Source organism: Somniosus microcephalus, chromosome 12, assembly GCF_052327205.1.
Source record: "Somniosus microcephalus isolate GS21.2 chromosome 12, FLI_Smic_1.0, whole genome shotgun sequence".
NCBI classification, from domain to species: Eukaryota; Metazoa; Chordata; class Chondrichthyes; order Squaliformes; family Somniosidae; genus Somniosus; species Somniosus microcephalus.
Genome location: NC_140998.1, coordinates 162664468 through 162678763, shown reverse-complemented (window position 1 = coordinate 162678763; position 14296 = coordinate 162664468). Strand labels below are relative to the sequence as shown.

The following is a 14296-nucleotide window of genomic DNA, read 5'->3' as shown; positions in this document are numbered from 1 at the left end:
AGCTGTCAGCAGCATCCCGCTCCCCTTAAAGCTGCCAGTTTGCTGCCACCATTTAATTCCATCATTACCAGGATTACTATACCCTTATGTAAAACTGGATTGGTGAAAGCTTTGTGCACTCCACAGATGGATGAAATGCTTGCAAGTCATGCTTGCTTAGCTACTTGAGAAGCGCAAAAGCAGTACCATTACAAGTGGGTCCCAACAGACCGCTAACCAATGTGGAACTGAGAAAAACAAACTGAGGCACACCCAGCTTGATTGGCAACTAGCCCTTTATTCATGGAAAAAGGATAGCAAGCGTCTGCCCAGGGACCCTGTACTTGATCCTTTTTGGCTTTCAGTTTAACTTTAGTCCAATAGCGGTCTGCAACAATAGTATTACTAGGCTTCATTCTAGACAAGCAGCTATATCACAATCAAAACGTGGAAATCACCTGGGACTAGTAAAACACAGCATGGGGCAGTTTAACCAACATTAGTGTGACGATAATCAGAGCGGGAGAGAAAGAAAAAGGACTGCAAAACATATCAAATGGATTCTGCTCATTTACAGATTCAGCAGTTTTCACAACTGTTTTGCCCGTTGACTCTTAGCACTCACGTTTGGTTTTATAGTTTCCCCATATGACAATAAACATAAACTGCGAATGCCCCAAATGAGCCATCGCTAACCTGGGCATGATCAGGCTTCCTTCCTGGAGTTGCATGGATTCCTCGAGTACCCATGCCCCACCCGTGTCAGGAAAATCATCGAGAGAGATAGATTTACATAGACTTAACTCCCTGGTCCCGATCTCAGACGATGAACCTCAGCAGAAAAGTATTACAATGGAACGAATGTGGTTTAAAACACCTCTAGTTTGTTTGGCCTTTGACCTTCAAGCCTTTTAGAGAAGCCCAGGTGAAGGGCCAAAGCCTATTGTGCAGGACTCCACCAAAGCTGGGGAGTAAAAGAGAGGAGGTAAATGAGGAAATACTGATTAGATGACACATAGCTTAAATTTTCAAATCTTGAAGATTGTAGATGTAAGGAGTTCCACAGTTTTGAGATCCTGTTAAAAGTAGGAGGCTGCGCAATAAATGGCCCTGGGTCCTAGGAGTGCCAGTAAATTAAACTTATGTGGCGGAGCCACCAGGGGATTCAGGACAATTGTTTATAATTCCTTTAACAGCAATGTAGTGCAACCGGGGGCTGCACCTTTAATGTATCTGTTAACTGTACTGTGGCTTCTTTCCTTTACTCCACGTGATGACGTCATGCCGCCCGTCACATGATCCCCCAACGGCAGGAAGAACGTGATGACGTCAGTGCTCGGAACCTTCTAGCAGTTCTAGAGAGGCTTTCAACCAGACCAGACCTATTTGCATTGTATCCAGCAGTTTACTGTTTAACTTCTTTTGTTCATTAAATTTTATTGTTTTTGATTCTCTGCGTCGATCTCAATTCTTCAGCTAGGAACCGCCGTTCCTACACTATCCTTGTTTATGTAACTATAAGAGCTAGCTGGGCAACTGTACTGCGCATTGAAATGATTTTAAGACATCACAATGAAACAGCCGCTAAGTGAAATTGCACAATTCTGCTGTACTCACCTCAAGCCCAGGAGGTGGAAGTGAAATTGTTCCTACTGTTGTATTATCTTTGTTGCCTTCTTGTGTGTTTCTTGGATTCTGAAAACAGAAACAAGAACAGCTCTTACATTTCTTTCAGGTTATTTTCCCCAACCTCGTCCTCACTTTCCTCTTCTGCTCTTGCAAATCCTCGTCCTGATTTGCAAATCTCTCCACGGCCTTGCCTCAACCTATTTCTTCTAGCCCAAACCCTTTGGTCCTCTCACTCTGGCACCCTAGCCCCCATTGGTGGCTATGCCTTCAGCTATATTGTCCCTACTCTCTGGAACTCTTCTCTCCCCTCCACCCCAAAGACACCCATCAGCCTTGCTACTTCACTTCCTGCCTTTAAAAGCCTTCCCAAAATATTTTTGATCGTGCTACTGGCCATGTCTCCTAGTACTTGTCATCTGCGAAATGTCTTAGGAGGTTTATGCTAAAGTTTGCTGCATTTCCTCTTGCAGCTGACAGCATGGGTAAGGGAAGCTGCTGCCAGGCCACAGTTCCCCAGCTAATGGCAACAGGTGCCTAGGTGTGGAAGCAATAACCACTGTCCATCTGACCACTCAGCGCGGTTACCAACCCCAGAGCAATCACATCATGGCAATTTGCGAAAATGATTTCAATTAATCTGGTAATTTATGGCCGGCACCAGAAAAATAACCATGAAAGCTTCAGATTGTCATTATAAACCCAACTGGTTCACTAACGTCCTTCAGGGCAAGGAGCCTGCTGTCTCTACCCTGGTCTGGGCTACATGTGACTCCAGTCCCACCATATTGTGGTTGACTCGAGATGGGCAATAAATGCTGCCGTGCCTGTGTCGCCCACATTCCAAGAAGAAATACAAGAGTGGGGAAACTCCACACCACGCAACCAATCCAAACCACCTTGAACACACCAAGGAAAATAGAAACATAACCGTAATTTCTGATTCACAGCCACTTCAAACAACCTGTAACTTTGAACTTTCATAAGCAGACTATTTAAATAGGGCAGATTGGCACGGTAACAAATGAAACCACAGACAGAACCAAGCTTGGGTGTGCTGTTATTGGCAAGTGTGGATCGGGTACAATCCCACGGAGAAAATTAGAGAAAGATTTCTCCAAGCTCCTCTCTTCACTTGATACAAGATCTCAATACAGGGAACTTTCGATTAACCGGCCCCTAAATAACCGGAACGCTCTATCCACCGGCAAAATTCAGGAGTCGGTTCAGATAACATTACTTTTATTACTTTTTTTTACTCCATTTGTGGCTGTGCAAGCGTGTAGCTGAAGCTGTTGCTAAGCTACAGAGACGCTTGCAACTTGTGCCGATTGTTTTGAAGCTGTAAGCAACAGGGTTTGTTGCTTTATACGGAGCTCTGAGCTCCGTATCTTTTACTATAGCGTTCGGTTATCCGGAATTGTTGATGAACCGGCACCACGTCGGTCCCGTCCGTGCCGGATACCAGAAAGTTTCCTGTAAATGAGGCCTCGTTCCATTCACTTCCCTTCTGAAATGATCAATGCCACTGAAATCCTTCAAAAGGATAAAGATTACAAGATAACACATTTAAAGGTGGGTGAATACCTTGGCACCCTGCGGCAGAGGTGAACTATGTGTACACCATATCACCAGCCGTGCAGGGCACGAACATGAACTTGTTGGTGCCACATTGCTGTATGTCAAAGTCACGGCAGTCAGTAGCTTCTCTACTTCTGCCACAGCAAAAAGCATCTCTAAATAATGGCGTCACTAGGATTTCTCTGCTTCCACAAATTAAGCTAAAATTTCAGTCAATATTAAAAATACTGCAGCTCCCCAAAGGCTGAGTAAAGGCCTGGTATAATACTGAGCCATTCAGATTAGAAGGCTCCAGGCTTGATTCCCAGTCTTAGAGAAGCACTTGAGTAGGGAGCGAGTAAAGCCCAGGAAGGAAACTAAAATATGTCAATCTGAGTTAAAACAGTCATGTAGTGGCAGTGTCTCGAGTTGGTGCATCAGCTGTGGTTCAGTTGGTAGCACTCTCACTTCTAAGTCAAGGTTGTTGGGTTCAAGCCCCACTCCAGAGACTTGAGCACAAAAATCTAGACTGACACTCCAGTGCAGTACTGAGGGAGCTGCACTGTCGGAGGTGCCGTCTTTCGGATGAGACGTTAAACCGAGGCCCCCATCTGTGCTCTCAGGCACCATTGGCAGGAGAGTTCTCTTAGGAGTCCTGGCCAATATGTATCCCTCAATCAACATCACTAAAGAAAACAGACTATCTGGTCATTATCACATTGCTGTTTGTGGGAGCAAGTTGGCTGCTGCGTTTCCTACCCTACAACAGTGACTATACTTTCTAAAGCACTTCATTGGCTGAAAAGCGCTTTGGGACATACCGATGACGTGAAAGACGCTGTATAAATGCAAGTCTTTCTTTTTCTTCAATAAACCATCCCGGGTTAAGATAACCGAACTTACTTAATGTAGAAATTGTCCCACGGTGCTTTAGGGAGAAGGAGGAGGAAGAAAATAAAGGGAAAAAAAAAGGAATCGATGCCAAGCCCTGGTGAGAGAGTCGAAGTGACCAGAAACTAGGTCAGCAAGGTGGGCTATAAGGAGGTTTTTAAAAAGGTGGAGAGAAGTGCAGAGAAGAAAGAGTTTAGGGAGTGCGAGAGAATAGGGCCAAGGCAGCTGCAGGCTCTGCCACCTGCGATGGGGCGCAAGGCGGGAAGGATGGCCATATAACCTTCCAACGTTGACTCTGGCTGTCAGAGCAGAGAAGTTTGCAGAGTTAGTGCGGGGCAGGGCTGTGCAGCGATTTGGAGAGAGAACGAGGATCTTAAGTTCAATGCGTTTGGGGAAAGGGGAGCCAGTGTAAATCAGCAAGGACAAGGGAGATAGGCGAGTGGGTGTTGGTCTGGGGCAGGATACAGTGGTTGAGTTTTAAACAGATTGTGGTGGCTACGTTTGAGGCAGTGAGATAGTTTCCTAAATAATACTCGAGATTGTGCTCAGGGCTGCAGCACTGTGTGTAGCTAGGACTGGAGTTTAACTTTTTTTAAAAATTCATTCACGGGCTGTGGGCGTCACTGGCAAGGCCAGCATTTATTGCCCATCATTAATTGCCCTCGAGAAGGTGTGGTGAGCCGTCTTCTTGAACCGCTGCAGTCCGTGTAATGAAGGTACTCCCACAGTGCTGTTAGGGAGGGAATTCCAGGAATTTGACCCAGCGATGATGAAGGAACGGCGATATATTTTCAAGTCAGGATGACGTGTGACTTGGAGGGGAACTTGGAGGTGGTGATGTTCTCATGCGCCTCCTACCCTTGGCCTTCTAGGTGGTAGAGGTTACAGGTTTGGGAGGTACTGTTGAAGAAGCCTTGGCGAGTTGCTACAGTGCATCTTGTAGATGGTACACACTGCAGCCACGGTGCGCCAGTGGTGGAGGGAGTGAATGTTTAAGGTGGTGGATGGGGTGCCAATCAAGCGGGCTGCTTTGTCCTGGATGGTGTCGAGTTTCGTTTGTTGTTGGAGTTGCACTCATCCAGGTAAGTTCCACAAAATACCTTCAGCACGGCAATTTTTCCACAAATCATATTTCACCAGGGCCCTCACACTTTAATGACTGAAATATTATAATAATGTTGAAAAGAAACACTGCAAATCCAGCTGCAGGCCCAAGGTGCAGACAACCAGCAAGGGTGAAAAGTGCAGGTCAAAAACTAGGAAGTGTCAAAGATAGTAGATATGGGGAGGGGAGGGTGGGGAGAAATGGGAGAAAGAAGAGGTCTTGCATGGGCTCCAAAAGGCTGAGAGCCAAACTGTATAGGAATGGAAGCTGATTTTCTACTGTGCAAATGCTGGTTCCTAACACGTGAGCCATGTACATCTACTGGGCTAAGCAAATCTGGCAGCTTAACGGTGACGTTGCTGCTGACTGTGTGCGACCTGTGCATCAGGAGTGAGCAGACAAACGCAACCTAAAACAGCTGGACATCAGTGCATTACTCAATCTTTTACTATAAACCACATTACCCAATTCTTCCCACCATTGTTTGATTAGCACACGGTATAGTGTGCAGTGCAAAGCCCAGCAGAACACAACTTTCAGCCGAGGTGTGGAGCTGCTGCGCACTCGTGATGACATTTGAAGAAGGAATTAGAGTTTTAGAACTGCAATAACATAAGAAATAGGAGCAGGAATAGGCCACTTGGCCCCTCGAGCCTGCTCCGCCATTCAATATCATGGCTGATCTAGGGCTCAAAGCCACCCCCAAGTCCGCTCCCCATAACCCTTCACTCCCTTATCTTGCAAAAATCTGTCTATCTCCACTGTAAATGTATTTAATGACCCAGCCTCCACGGCTCTCTGGAGCAGAGAATTCCACAAATTTACAACCCGCAGAGAAGTTCCTCCTCATCTCAGTTCTAAAAGTGCGACCCTTTATTCCGAGACTGTGCCCCCGAGTTCTAGATTTCCCCATGAGGGGAAACATCCTCTCTGCATTTACCTTGTCGAGCCCCCTCAGTATCTTATATGTTTCAATAAGATCCCCCTCATTCTTCTAAATTCCAATGAGTATTGGCCCAGCCTGCTCAACCTTTCTTCATAAGTCAAACCCCCTCATCTCTGGAATTAACCTAGTGAATCGTCTTTGAACTGCCTCCAATACAAGTATATCCTTCCTTAAATAAGGAGACCAAAACTGTACGCAGTACTCAAGGTGTGGTCTCACCAATACCTTGTACAGTTGTAGCAGGGCTTCCCTGCTTTTATACTACAACCCCCTTGAAATAAAGGCCAACATTCCATTTGCCTTTTTCATTACTTGCTGTACCTACATGCTAACTTTTTGTGTTTCATGCACAAGGACCCCCAGGTCCCTCTGAACTGTAGCATTTTGTAATTTCTCTCCATTTAAATAATAGTTTGCTTTTTTATTTTTCCTGTCAAAGTGGATAACCTCGCACTTTCCCACATTATACTCCATCTGCCAAATGTTTGCCCACTCACCTAGCCTGTCTATATCCCTTTGCAGGTTCTTTCGAGTCCTCTGCACAACTTGCTTTCCCACCCATCTTTGTATCATCCGCAAAATTGGCTACATTACACTCGATCCCTTCATTAATGTAGATTGAAAATAGTTGGGGCCCCAGCACCGATCCTTGTGGCACCCGACTAATTACTGTTTGCCAACCAGAAAGTGACCCATTTATCCCGACTCTGCTTTGTTAGTTAGCCAATTCTCTATCCATGCTAATATATTACCCCCAACTCCGTGAGCTTTTATCTTATGAAGTAACCTTTTAAGTGGCACCTTATCGAATGCCTTCTGGAAATCCAAATACACCACATCCACTGGCTCACCCTTGTCCACCCTGCTTGTTACATCCTCAAAGAACTCCAGCAAATTTGTTAAACATGATTTCCCTTTCCTAAAACCATGCTGACTCTGTTTGACTGCAGTATGTTTTTCTAAATGCCCTGCTACTGCTTCCTTAATGAAGGACTCCAGCATTTTCCCAACGACAGATGTTAGGCTAACTGGTCTATAGTTTCCTGCTTTCTGTCTTCCCTCCTTTCTTAAATAGGGGTGTTACATTAGCGGTTTTCCAATCCACTGGGACCTCTCCAGAGTCCAGGGAATTTTGGTATATTGTAACCAATGCATCCACTATCTCTGCAGCCACTTCTTTTAAGACCCTGGGATGCAGGCCATCTGGTCCAGGGGACTTGTTGTCTTTTAGTCCCATTATTTCCTTAGTGATAGTGATTGTCTTTAGTTCCCCACTCCCTGTGGGCCCTTGATTATCTATTATTGGGATGTTGTTAGTGTCTCCTACAGTGAAGACAGATGCAAAATATTTGTTGAGTCTCTGCCATTTCCCTGTTCCCCATTATTAATTCCCCAGTCTCATCCTCTAAGGGACCAACGTTTACTTTAGCTACCCTCTTCCTTTTTATATACTTGTAGAAGCTCTTACTATCTGTTTTAATGTTTCTTGCCAGCTTACTCTCATAATTCATCTTCTCTCTCCACTATTGTTTTGGTCATCCTTTGCTGGTTTTTAAAAATTTCCCAATCCTCTGGTCTCCCACCAATCTTGGCAACATTGTATGCCTTCGTTTTCAATTTGATACCATCTTTTACTTCCTTAGTTTGTCACGGATGGTGCTCCTTTCTCTTAAAATCTTTCTTTCTCACCGAAATATATTTTTGTTGAGAGTTATGAAATTTCTCCTTAAATGTCCGCCACTGCATTTCAACTTTCTTACCCTTTAATTTGTTTTTCCAGTCCACTTTAGCCAGTTCTGCCCTCATGCCATTATAATTGCCTTTGTTTAAAGATCAGGACACTGGTTTGGGATACAACTTTCTCACCCTCCAAATGAATTTGAAATTCAACCATGCTATGATCACTCTTTCCTAGAGGATCCTTTACTATGAGATCATTTATTAATTCTGTCTCATTACATAGAACCAGATCCAAGATAGCCTGCTCCCTGGTTGGTTGCATTACATACTGTTCTAGGAAAACATCCCGGATGCACTCTATGATGCACTCCTCCTCAAGGCTACCATGGCCAATTTGACTGGTCCAATCAAAGTCCAGTCAAAGATGTTTAACAGCTGCTGAATTAAATGGGTTCATAGCATTAAAAAACTAACCCAAGACCCTCTCACCTCTTTCAGGGGCTCCAATTTCTTCACATGAATTAAAGATGAATGATAGGACTGAAAAAGAATAATGGCATTGTTAGCTTGAAATCCAACTGCACCGACCCCCTCCCTACTTTCTACAGATTTCCACTGCACCGACCCCCTCCCAACAGTCTACAGATTCCCACTGGACCAACCCCTCCCCAGTCTACAGATTCCCACTGCACCGACCCCTCCCCAGTCTACAGATTCCCACTGCACCGACCCCCTCCCCACAGTCTACAGATTCCCACTGCACTGACCCCTCCCCAGTCTACAGATTCCCACTGCACCGACCCCTCCCCAGTCTACAGATTCCCACTGCACCGACCCCTCCCCAGTCTAAGATTCCCACTGCACCGACCCCTCCCCACAGTCTACAGATTCCCACTGCACTGACTTCCCCCTTCCGACAATCTGCAGAATCCCACTGCATGATCACCTCACTAATTTATTTAACCCGTCCCTCCACAATTCTATAAGATCAGTCGCAAAAAAGCACGATCAATTCACTCCCACTAATCAACTGATTCCCCAGGGCAACTCTAACCAGGCAGTCGGCAGGGGCTCTGCGCCAGTTACCTGTCGCTTAAAGAGCTCTGTGCAGTTCTCAACCACGATGAAATTCTGAGCATAGCTTCCAGACCACCCATCATGTACTTCACGGTTATTTTCAAAGTATACAATATTCTGCTCATCCTGCAATGCATTAAAATATGGAAATAAATAAGTAATCAATGGTTTCAGTGTTTCATTGTGGGGGGTGGCAAGGAAGGGACCGAGGGGTGGGGGGTGGGGAGAGAAACGACAGCAGACGGACAGACACACGGTTGGTGGGGGGGGGGGGGGGGTTTGCAGGGGACAGAGACGGGGAGCAGGGGACGGAGGAGGGGGTGGAAGGGTGGTAATGCATTACTTCTGCTGCTGACATACCACCCGTATAAAGACCTGCATAACAAGCAACACAGTTCAAACATTCCTCAATTTATCCTGCTAAGCCCCGGTATCATTCTGGTGAGTCTGCGCTGCACCCCCTCCGAGGCCAATATATCTTTCCTGAGGTGTGGTGCCCAGAACTGAACACAGTACTTCAGATAGGGTCTGAAGCATAACTTCCTCCCTTTTGTATTCAAGCCTCTGAGATGAAGGCCAACATTCCGTTAGCCTTTTTGCACCTGTTTACTAGCTTTTAGTGATTGGTGAACTTGGACTCAAATCTCTGCTCCTCTACAGTCACTAGTTTCTCACTATTTAGAAAATTATCCGATTTATATTTCTTGGGTCCAAAGTGGATGACCTCACACTTCCCCAAATGAACTCCATCTGCCACAATTTTGCCCACTCGCTTAATCTATCAATGTCCCATTGCAACTTCCTGCTCCCATCTACACTATTTACTGTCACTCTAACTTAGTGTCACCTGCCAACTTTTTTAAAATTTGTTCATGGGATGTGGGTGTCACTGGCAAGGCCAGCATTTATTGCCCTCGAGAAGGTGGTGCTGAGCTGCCTTCTTGAACAGCTGCAGTCCGTGTGATGAAAGTACTCCCATACTGCTTATGGATGGAGTTCTAGGATTTTGACCCAGCGATGATGAAGGAATGGCAATATAATTCCAAGTCAGGATGGTGTGTGACTTGGAGGTGGTGGTGTTTCCATGCGCCTGCTGCCCTTGTCCTTCTAGATGGTAGAAGTCGCAGGTTTGAGAGGTGCTGGCGAAGAAGCCTTGGAGAGTTGCTGCAGTGCAGCTTGTAGATGGTACACACTGCAGACACGGTGCGCCGGTGGTGGATGGGGAGCCAATCAAGCAGGCTGCTTTGTCCTGGATGGTGTCGAGCTTTGAGTGTTGTTGGAGCTGCACTCATCCAGGCAAGTGGAGAGTATTCCATCACACTCCTGACTTGTGCCTTGTAGATGGTGGAAAGGCTTTGGGGGTCAGGAGGGGAGACACTTGCCGCAGAATACCCAGCCTCTGACCTACTCTTGTTGCCACAGTGTTTATGTGGCTGGTCCAGTTAAGTTTCTGGTCAATGGTGACCACCAAGATGTTGATGGTGGGGGATTCGGTGATGGAATGTCAAGGGGCAGTGGTTAGGCTCTCTTTTGTTGGAGATAGTTTATTTTTTATACGTTTGAGATGTGGGCGTCGCTGGCAAGGCCAGCATTTATTGTCCATCCCTAGTTGCCCTTGAGAAGGTGGTGGTGAACGACCGCCGTCCGTCCCTGTGGTGAAGGTACTCCCACAGTTCCTTTAGGGAGGAAGTTGCTGGATTTTGACCCAGCGACGATGAATGAATGGCGAAATATTTCCAAGTCAGGCTGGTGTGCGACTTGGGAGGGGAACTTGGAGGTGGTGGTGATCCCATGCGCCTGCTGCCCTTGTCCTTCTAGGTGGAAGAGGTCGCGGGTTTGGGAGATGCTGTCGAAGAAGCCTTGGCGAGTTGCTGCAGTGCATCTTGTAGATGGTACACACTGCAGCCACGGTATGCCGGTGCCGGAGGGAGTGAATGCTTAAGTGGTGGATGGGATGCCAATCAAGCGGGCTGCTTTGTCCTGGATGGTGTCGAGCTTCTTGAGCTGCACTCATCCAAGCAAGTGGAGAGTATTCCATCACACTCCTAACTTGTGCCTAGTAGATGGTGGAAAGGCTTTGGGGTGTCATGAGGTGCGACACTTGCCGCAGAACACCCAGCTTCTGACCTGCTCTTGTTGCCACAGTAATTATGTGGTTGGTCCAGTTAAGTTTCTGGTCAATGGTGACCCCCCAGGATGTTGTTGGTGGGGGATTCGGTGATGGTAATGGCGTTGAATGGCAAGGGGCGTTGGTTAAACTCTCGCTTGTTGGAGATAGTCATTGCCTGGCACTTGTGTGGCGTGAATGTTACCTGCCACTTATCAGCCCAAGCCTGAATGTCATCCAGGTCTTGTTGCATGCGGGCATGGACTGCTTCATTATCTGAGGAGTTGTGATTGGCGCTGAACACTGTGCAGTCATCAGCGAACATCCCCATTTCTGACCTTATGTTGGAGGGAAGGTCATTGATGAAGCACCTGAAGATGGTTGGGCCTAGGACACTGCCCTGACAAACTCCTGCAGTGATGTCCTGGAGCTGTGATGATTGATCTTCATCCACCACAACCATCTTCCTTTGTGCTAGGTATGACTCTAGCCAGTGCAGAGTTTCCCCTCAGATTCCCATTGACTTCAGTTTTACTAGGGCTCCTTGATGCTACACTCAGTCAAATGTTGCCTTGATGTCAAGGGCAGTCAATCTCTTCTCGCCTCTGGAATTCAGCTCTTTTGTCCATTTTTGGACCAAGGCTGTAATCAGGTCTGGGGCCAATTGGTCCTGGCAGAACCCAATCTGAGCATTGGCGAGCAGGTTATTGGTGAGTAAGTGCTGCTTGACGACACCTTCCATCACTTTGCTGATGATTGAGAGTAGACTGATGGGTCGGTAATTGGTCAGATTGGATTGGTCCTGCTTTTTGTGGACAGGACATACCTGGGCAATTTTCCACATTGTCGGGTAGTCCTGTGTTGTAACTTCAGCAGGTTGCCACTTCATTTTTAGGTACGCCTGGTGCTGCTCCTGGCATGCTCTTCTAACTTGGATATAGTCTCTATTCCTTCATCCAAGTCATTAATCAATATGGTGAAGAGTTGATGCCCCAGAACAGATCCCTGGGGAACACCAATCCTGCCAATCAGAGTATCTACACTTTTATCCCCACTCTGTCTCCTACCTCTCAAGCAATTTCATGCACTCTCATTTTTGCTAATAATTTCTTGTGTGGAACCTTATCGAATGCCTTCTGGAAGTCCTATCGGATAGCATCCATCGATATTTCATCTATCTCCTCAAAAAAATTCAACTAGTTTAGTCAGAAATAACTTGGTTAACAACTCTCTGATCAGCTCATATTTGTTCCAAGTGCTCAGTCACTCTATTCCTAATGAGATTCTCGTAGCTTCTGCACAACTGGCATAGGGAGGGCAGGAAAGGTTGTAATATCATGAGCACTGTAACTCTACCAACAAATCCGCCAAATTAAGGCAAATTGCTAATTTAGCTGGAAGAGAACACATTCCACATTATCGCAACAGGAATGAAAATATGGCCCTGGGGCAATCTGCAACAGGTTGCCCCCTGCCAAGCTTGCTGATCCTCATGTCTGTGGATTAAATGGAGGGGGAATACTGACTAAGCTGGGATTCAATGGTGTTCCCTCTCCTGTTACTTTCCAGAAAATGTAAGAGGATGCTACTAGGAGGCAGTGGTCCACCCAACAGCAAGTGAAAGAACCCTATACAACTAATGTCCTATATTTTTCTCCCTTATTCCTCTATCAAAGACCTTGGCTTTCACTCGGCACTTTTCATAGCGACATAAGCAAAATGTGTTTGGTTGCAAAGAGCAGACCAACATTCTGTCGTGCATCACTCCCGAGACCGTTCAGCAAGTTGGGATTGTAGCCCATAACAAAATGGTACTGCAATATAGTACTTTCCTGTCCAAACTGTTGCAAATGAGACTTACTGGCATGTTGAAGACTTCATTGTAGCAGTGTGAATACCTGAGGTACCAGGAGATATTAAAAGTCAATGAGGAATCACATGTTTTCTCATCATTGAGAACTAGATGCAAGAACAACAGAAGAGAGAATGAGTAGCAGTATAGTCAGCAACATACTGTGTTTCTAGACACTTTAACAATAGCTCTTAGGCTCTGGAGGAGCAGTGCATAGGAGACCCACAACCGGAGAGCAGTGTTCTCCCCTTGATACTGCACCTTATATCACTGGTCCTTTTGGACAGACAACAGACATAGACCAATGCGCTCAGCGCCTTTAACCTGTGTTCTCAGGAGCCATAAATGTCAGCAGGCACAGAGTTCCTCTGGTTTATATACCAACAGTATCAACATAAAAATGCCTTATTAGATCTGATATTCACACCCAGTGGGAAAAATTAGCCATTTAAATGATGAGTTATTGAGACAAACTATGGTGCTGGGAGAAATGCGATTAATCTAACCCGCAGAGAAAAGTAGAGTTTTCAGAGGGAGGTAGGCCAGTAGCAAGAGGTGCTTCCGAGCAGCCCTCAATATTCTCTCTCCTGGAGAAGGCTGTTCTTTGCACATGGGAGAGATTTGTAATGCGCACATTTGGAGGGAGGGCTGTGACTTCTGCACTTTGAATTCAACAGCACCTTAGCATTCAGAGTTGCCACTTTGATGAGATCACCAATCACAAGTATAATCGTGCACTGGTATCATGGATGTTGCAGAAGGAAACGGCATTGCAAGTCATGAATTACCTCGACTGGCCCAAGAAAATACTCTCACTGGCAGCACCAAGGAATTCCTCAGGTAAGTGCAAATAATGTCAGAGCTCAACATTAAATGCTCCTTCTTCTCAGCATTAGAAACACTTCCTCACTTTGTTCAAACCTCCCTCCTTTTCTAGGCTGCTCTCCACACACAGCCTCCTGTGGGACTAATTTCTGATATAACCCACTGGAGTCAAAAGAGGGAAGATTTCCTCGGTTTAATGATTTGTAGTGAAATCATAAACCTGCTCGTCATATACCCGTTCATAACTGCATGACAAATAGTGTACAGAGGCAATCTTCACCAAAGCATTTAAAGAGTAATTGGGCTAATTCCTAATTCAGTAGAATGAAGTGGATTACGGGCCAGGAAAAAGTTCAGACCATGTCTAAGAGGCGAGTGGCAATTCCTACATTGTCTAGTGAGCAGCTCTGTAGTACTAGATTACTGGGATGAGAGGGCTGTCCTATGAGGAGAGATTGAGTAGAATGGGCCTATACTCTCGAGTTCAGAAGAATGAGAGGTGACCTCATTTAAAAATATATGAGGAGAGGGCTTGACAGGGTAGATGCTGAGAGGCTGTTTTCCCTGGCTGGAGAGTCTGGAACTAGGCTGCATAGTCTCAGGTTAGGGGTTGGCCATTTAGGGCTGAGATGAGGAGAAATTTCCTCA

General features: G+C 46.0%; 1 protein-coding gene across 2 annotated transcripts in view; it reads right to left on the bottom strand.

Moving 5' to 3' along the window:
* The window catches only part of LOC147109668 (Golgi-pH regulating cation channel-like), a 90535-nt gene that overhangs the window by 47918 nt on the left and 28321 nt on the right, over positions 1–14296 (bottom strand). For both annotated transcript variants that reach the window (XM_086003747.1, XM_086003748.1), the window contains exons 3-6: positions 12833–12930; positions 8874–8990; positions 8277–8327; positions 1597–1674 (exon numbers count right to left, since the gene is read on the bottom strand). In XM_086003747.1, the coding sequence (XP_085859873.1) occupies positions 1597–1674; positions 8277–8327; positions 8874–8990; positions 12833–12930 (344 nt within the window). The remainder of the gene's footprint in view (positions 1–1596; positions 1675–8276; positions 8328–8873; positions 8991–12832; positions 12931–14296) is intronic.